Source organism: Hipposideros armiger, unplaced genomic scaffold (assembly GCF_001890085.2).
Source record: "Hipposideros armiger isolate ML-2016 unplaced genomic scaffold, ASM189008v1 scaffold_193, whole genome shotgun sequence".
Taxonomy (NCBI): domain Eukaryota; kingdom Metazoa; phylum Chordata; class Mammalia; order Chiroptera; family Hipposideridae; genus Hipposideros; species Hipposideros armiger.
The window spans coordinates 2531919-2538438 of record NW_017731543.1 but is presented as its reverse complement, the minus strand read 5'-3'; the positions used below and the strand labels follow the sequence as shown (position 1 = coordinate 2538438).

At 59.0% G+C, this 6520-nt stretch overlaps 1 protein-coding gene across 2 annotated transcripts; it reads left to right on the top strand.

Moving 5' to 3' along the window:
- Positions 1 to 412: 412 nt before the first annotated feature.
- Positions 413 to 4514, top strand: LOC109388378 (uncharacterized). Of its 2 annotated transcripts, none has more exons than XR_002125205.1 (3): positions 413 to 498; positions 1000 to 1130; positions 1383 to 2058. XR_002125205.1 is itself a non-coding variant. In XM_019653045.1 (3 exons), exons 1-3 carry the CDS (start codon positions 441 to 443, stop codon positions 3113 to 3115), a joined length of 627 nt encoding a protein of 208 aa, XP_019508590.1. In that variant the 5' UTR covers positions 419 to 440; the 3' UTR covers positions 3116 to 4514. The 2 variants fall into 2 exon arrangements, 1 of the variants encoding a protein (XP_019508590.1); XM_019653045.1 differs by lacking the exon at positions 1383 to 2058 and adding an exon at positions 2678 to 4514 and having other exon boundaries at positions 419 to 498.
- Positions 4515 to 6520: the final 2006 nt, after the last annotated feature.

The window sequence follows — 6520 nt, the reverse complement described above, 5'->3', positions numbered from 1 at the left end:
GGGGGGCGGGATGGCTGCACTAGCGGTCCAGGTCCTCCTGGGGGTGGCGTGCGCGGCCCTCACTTCCACCGTCCTCGGGCTCCTGTGCCTCACTGGGCGACGTGCCCCGCTTGGCCTCGCGTCTGCTCGCCTGCCCCTCGCCGCCCAGCGTGTCCCCGCCGCACCCGGATCCCGGGCGCCTTCGGCGGGAACTGCCAGGAGGGCCGTGAGGTGAGCCTCCTCCTGCGAAGTCCGTGATGGAGAGCCGGGTCCCTGGGCGCTAGCACTTACAGTTGTTGGGGACGTTTTAGCACACGCGGCCAGCGCTTCACTCCACAAGGGTTTCATTTTGTTTTCTTAAGTTGACTGTTTTCGGATTTGTGTTGTAAAACACTCAGGGGGATGGCCGTCACTGGACAGACTGCCTCTGGCACGACGTGAAGCCTCGCTGTCACTTGGGGATGGACGAAAAGCGAAGGGCTGGTGGCACGGGCGCAGTCGGCAGCGCGGGTAGCTCAGGTAACACGCGTCTTGGGCGGTGCCTCGGGGCCTAAAGAGGAGATAGATGCACCACGACGGGCCCTGGCGCCCCAGCCGCCGACACCCCCACTTCCTGCATCAACCCCCCACCGCGGTCCTAGGGAAGAGGACGGGGCGGGGCGGGAGTCACGGGTGGGCGCGCTCAGGGGGTCAACAGGGGGTCTGGTGTGTGCAGGCCCGGGCGGGGGCGCCCACACAACAGGTGCCTCTCCCTCGAAGCCTTCTCGGATGGTGACCTGTAGGGGGAGAACGCCTCAGGTGGAAGCTCTGGCCTGCACCTCCTCCTGCCTACACACCTCGCCTTCACCCTCACGCCCACGCTCCCCCCGCTGCCCCCCAACGCCCTATTGGCTCTGCAGCTCGCGGAGCAGCCTCGTATATCGCGGCTCCATTGGGGTAGCTCGGCCGCCTGGCGAGGCTGCGGTGCGGGATCGCGAGGAACCTTCGAGGCACAGTCAGGCAGCGTTTGTCTTTCCCCAGGTCCAAGGGAACCCGTTGCAAATTGCAGAGTTGGGCTTGCGGAGGACCGGCCCTCCTTGGCCTGCAGGCCTGTCGCTCACTCACGCTCCTGGTGGGGTCGGTGCAGGCAGCTACACCGGCTGCCACCCCAGGTAGCCCCCAAACTGCTCGTCCTTCACCAGCCCCCCCACTCCTGCCCGCCCCCCCAATCACGTTTCCTACAAACCACAACCGGCAACCTTCACATCAGCCCCAAGCACACCACTACCCCACACACGCGCACACCACTTCCCACGCACTCTGGGCCACGGCAAGGGCCCAGCAGGGGTGTTCCGATAGGCTTCGACCCCAAGTGGGTCGCCCGAATTCAGTGTAAGGCCGATATTTAAAATCAATTATTGTAGAGTGAAAAGGAAACCGATGAAGAGAGAAGGAGGGAGGCCTCAGCAGCTCCGTGGAGCACGTCAGTGACAGGATCTGTGGCATTTTTGGTCTTCCTGGAGGGAATTCGGCCAGGAGGACGCCGAAAGTGCATCCTGCACACTTGGGTGACAAACACGGACAGCGGCGGATCCGATTGCAGCCTTTCCGTTCGCTTCCAATTAAATAGTTTAAGTGAAAAAAAATCAGGTCTAGTGTTTATCTCCAAGGAGGACTGGCCTCGACAATTTCCATTTCTAAAGACCAGTTCCTGCTGTGGCTTCATTAACATTTGGGGCTCGCCCCCCTCCTCCCCCCCCCAGCCTGATCTCTGCAGGGGCAGAGACTAAAACAGCGAATTATTACAAAAAATCCCCAGTTTGGAGCAGGAGCGTATGTTGAGAATCTACTCGATTTTGACATCAATTAAGTATCTAACCAGACATGTGCACGTGGCTTTGGAGGGTCTCCCAGTCGCCCAGGGTGCATTGCATCTCGAGGAACGCTGCCTGCCCCCTCTTTATTCTGCGCTGCTGATTCCGAAGACAACCTCTTCCTGAGTGTATTTTTTCCCCCAGCAATTACACTCCTCCACTGAAATCTAAATTTTCCATACTGCTGCCTGCTACTAATAAAAACCGTCTACCTTGCACTATTAAACAGTCGAATCGCACTACATGCCGTTTTTATTGGTAGTGACTGTAGCAAATTAAAATGCCTACGCAGAGACATTAAAACTTACGCTCTGCATTGTTACCGGAATATATAACTCCGTTTCGCTTTAAAGCTCCCCGATTTTTAAAAATCACTTTCCCTTTTCTTAGATTAAAGTTGGCTTGGTCTCCTTTTTCAAAATCAGTCGACAGAACATGCGGCAAGTGTCGAGGCTCGAGGCAGCGGCTCGGTGCGCGGCCTCCAGGCGAGCGGGCTGGCCTCGCTCGCCCTGCGCCTCTGGTCGCCGCGGGGAGCCCGGCTCTGGGGGAGCAGGGACCACGACGCGGCGCTCCCCGGCGCGGAGGGGCGTCGAGGCGGGCGTAGCGCGGGGGAGGGCCGGGCACTTGGCGTCTGCTGCTTTTCAGCTGCCTTCCAAGGTGCAGTGGAGAAAGCCGGCAGGCGTGCGAGGCACACGGAGCAGCAGCTTCGACCCCACGATCACCTCCACCAACTGCGAGGCGACGCGAACTCTGAGATTTACGGCGGGTCCTCCCCCTCCCCCATGTATGCGTTCAAAAGAGGGGGAGTTCAGCGCTGTCACATTTTTTTTTTCTTGTCCCCACAGTGGCCGCTGCACTTAGAACAAGTCGGCGAGGACGTGCCCATTTCAACGAGCCGGGTTTCCTGCGAGGCCAGGCGCCGGGAGACGCCGGGGACGCGGCCCGGGCGCCAGGGCTGCCCTGCGCTCTGCAGACGTGGCCCGAGCCTGCTCGCGGGCGGCCGGGAGGCCCGGGGCGGCGCGGGCCGGAAGTCCTGCGCGCTGCCGGCGAGGGGGCGCTGTGGCCCGCGGCTGCGGCCTGGGCCCGGCAGCGGTGGCCCCGGCGCGTCCCGGGCCACCGACGGGCGGCGGGCGACCCTGCCGTGGCGCGATCTGCCCCGCTCCCGCGTCGGGTTAATTCGGGGAAGAGGAAGATTATTCCCGGGGCATTTGAGTAAAACCTACGCCGGACGCGAGCTTTCCCTCATCCTGTCTTACCAGCCTGGACTTCGCTGGGGGTTTTAAGAGGTTGGTGGGGAAATAACTCCCATTTGGGGGTGTGTAAATTTTTTTGTCAATTAAGATGAAGCGCACACACTTGACGTGCGTTCACATGCACGAGGTGACATGTAACACGTAAGTCGCTTCATTGTATCGAAGCGTATTTCAATGGCATTCCTAAGGAAGGGTCCCCCAGCCCCCAGGCCTCCTGGTCTGTTTGTGGAGGGAGTGAGAAGTGTGGTTTTGCAGTTTCCTTTCTTTTTCTTTTTTGAAAACCGAAGCACATAGTTACACACTGCACAAAGTTCACGTCAAAATGGAGCGTGAGCCCCTTTCTAGCGTGGTTTCCGCCCTCTCGGCGTTCGCTCTGTGACCACCTCTGGGAGGGTTTCGGAGGCAGCGGTGTCGCCAGAGTCTCCAGCTCGCGTCAGACGCTGCCACTTGCGCCTGGGAGACACGCGCGGAGGGGACCGCGCGCAGCCTGAGGGGTCCCCGCCACTCGTGTTCTGGAACCCTGAGCTGGGATTCAGCTCGGGGTTTTGGAACGGGCCTGACGGCCTGCGCTGCTCCGGGAGCGCCGGGAGCCGCGCGGAGGGGATCCCCACGGCTGGGGCGGCCCCCGGGGTGTCGCGGAGCCGAGGGCCCCGACGGCGGGCGCTCTCCTGTTTCACGTCCCTGGCCCCACTTCTCCCGCTCCTCCCCAGTTAAGTGCCTGGCTCTGTGACGCTGATGACTGCGAGGTCTCGTCCTCGCTGACTTGTCCCTCCCGGTTTTCTTGAGTGGGCAGGAAAACTCCCATGCTCTCCCCCGACGCCCCACCTCCGACGCGCCTCCCGAAGGGTCTCTCCCCGCCGCGCCTGGAGAACCCCGTCTTGCCTTTGCTCAGCATCTTGCAGACTCGGTCCCTGCCCTCTGCCCCCTCCCTTCGCCCGTTGGCCGAGGTCCCCTTGCCACCACGGCCCCGTGCGCACCGGCCCCTCGCCCCCTTCCGCTTGCTCCCCGTTGGCATCGGCGGCCCCGGCCCGGGAGAGGGCACGGCGCGGGGCCCGGGAGCGCCAGGAGACGGAGGCAGGGGACGCGAGCCGGGCACTGCACAGGCCTGAGTTCCTTTACGGGATCGGAGTCGCAGGAGACTGTCTTCCAAAGCAGCGAAGACCTGCGCGGCCTTGCTCCTCGTCGCGGTTGTTTGGAAGGGGACAAGTTTGGAAGTGCTCAGCCTTTGCAGCTTTCCACCGCGCACGCGGGCTGCACTGACCCCCCACACACGGCGACGCGCACACGCGCGCGCACGCTTCCCGGGAGGTCCGCGCGGCGCCGAGGCAGCTGCTGGCGAGTGGAAACAGACGGAGAGTTTTCAGTTTCCCTCTCTGTCTGTCTGTCTGTCTGTCTGTCTGTCTGTCTCCCTCTCTCTCCCCGTCTCTCTTGTCTCTCTTTCTGTTTCTCTCTTCTCTCTCTCTCTCTCTCTCTCTCTCTCTCTCTTTCAGTGTTTCGGCAAGACAGGCACGACCGTCTTTGGAAGAACTTGCCTCACTCCCGCCCCCGCCCCTCCGGCCGCTGCTGCATTGCTTTGTGTTCACGGTTTTAAACACCAGGGCGCACCTCCGAGGTGGCCGCGGCGTGCGCGGGTGTGAGCGCGCCCTGGAGGCCGCAGAGACCGCGAGAGGCCGCTCCGTCCCGGCGGGAGCAGGCAGGACACCTCGCTCGCAAGGAAACACTGGAGAAGGAAGATTCCCTCCAATCTTTTGACAGTTTTATCAAACAAGCGAGGCTCTGAGAGCTTTTGCTTGGGGCCTCGTTTCACCTCCTTCGGCTAACATTTAATTCGGTTTGTGTCCCCCGAAACAGCTCACCCAGGCCACCAGTTCTGCCGCATGTGGTCAGGCGCGCACACCGCCCTTCTGCTCCCCGAGCTCTCTGGCACACTGACACACCCGGGATTGTATAGGTAGGGAAACGGAGTTTAAAACAAAACAAAACAAAACAAAACTGGAGGGACCGCAGAAAGAAATATTTGATAAATCTGATGGTATTAAAAGTAAAAACCTCAGTGGAAAATAAAATAAATATCTGACAGCGACCCTGGGAGAGGACATATGCAGCACTTATAAGTGACAAAGACTGCTATGCAGAATCACGAAGAATGCTGACAGTCAGTGGGTGAAGGCAAAACACCCAGTGGAGAATGGGTCAGGGATAGGCACAGACCCTCTGCACAGAGGAGAACCCGAAAAGCCATGTGCCAGAGGTGCCCCCATTCACTGGTGATGGAGAAATCTCCAGACAGTATACAAGAGACCACTTTACACTCACTGGATGACACCAGCCAGGCCCAGGGCGCGCAGAGCCAGGCAGCTAGCTTTCTGCCACTGCTGTGCTGGTTTCAATTCCTCTAAGGAAGTTAGACTCGTTGCAACATCTGAAAGAGCAGGGGATGCCCACACCCGGACACCCTGCAACTCCCGGGCTCCCCATCCACGGCGGGGAAATGCCAGGCACAGCGCTGCGGGGCATGGTCTGCAGAGCGCAGGGCCAGGCTCCGGAATGTCAGTCAGGGGAGGCCCGGATCAAGACCAGAAGCCCCGCAGCTGACAGTGAGGAGAGCAGCCCCACTACTTGTAGCAACAGGAGTAAGTCCTCAGACTGCAAAGTTGGGTGGGAAAATAATACAAAAGAAGGATGCGGACAAGATGATGCTAACGATAGTTTTAGGAACAGCCACGTGTGTGCTTTTTACAGGCACGGTGTGGGGGAGGAGCTGTGATGGCCCCACGGGGGCACGGTGCCCCCCTGCGGGGCACACTGAGGGTCTCTGAAGAGGGGCTGGGAGGGGTCAGCCCTACTAGTGGTATTTTATTTCTGAGAACTATATCTGAAATAAATGCCCCAAATCTTAATGATAATTATCTGTGAGCGATGGTTATCTGGGATTATGTTATTCTGCATTTTTCTATCATATGATGTATTTTCTGTTTTGGAATTTCAAATAAAAATATAAGCATTGGCATTTAAGATTAGTGTCATAGGACAGAAGTATAATGTGCTCATTTAGGAGTTCTTTTTTTAAAAAAGTCTTACAATGTTACATTCTTCATATCTTTCTCCTCTCTCCATCCCCTCACCCTTCAAAAAAAAATAAACAATGTCCGGGACCTACAGTCTAGACGTTTAAACTGAGTGTCACTTGTGTGTCTGTCTTTTGCCGTTATCCGAAGCTGGCAGGGAGAGGCAGGCTTCCTGGGCGGGGTGTGGAGGCCTGGCCGGTCTCTCTGCTCACAGACAGGACACTGTGGCCAGTCGGGAAGAGCAGGCACTGCTGGCCGGGGCAGGCTGCCATGGCCACCTGCGGGCCTCTGTGGGGGGAGGGGACATGCCTTTACCTGTGTGGAATCATGCGCCTTGTCTTTATGTCCCAGTAAACATATTTTAGAG

Bases quoted from the DNA above. Each gene is read 5' to 3' on its own strand.
- LOC109388378 (XM_019653045.1), top strand. From the start codon at position 441: ATGGACGAAAAGCGAAGGGCTGGTGGCACGGGCGCAGTCGGCAGCGCG. The intron at 499-999 runs GTAACACGCGTC...GTCTTTCCCCAG, and splicing joins CGGCAGCGCGGGTAGCTCAG to GTCCAAGGGAACCCGTTGCA. The intron at 1,131-2,677 runs GTAGCCCCCAAA...TTGTCCCCACAG, and splicing joins TACACCGGCTGCCACCCCAG to TGGCCGCTGCACTTAGAACA.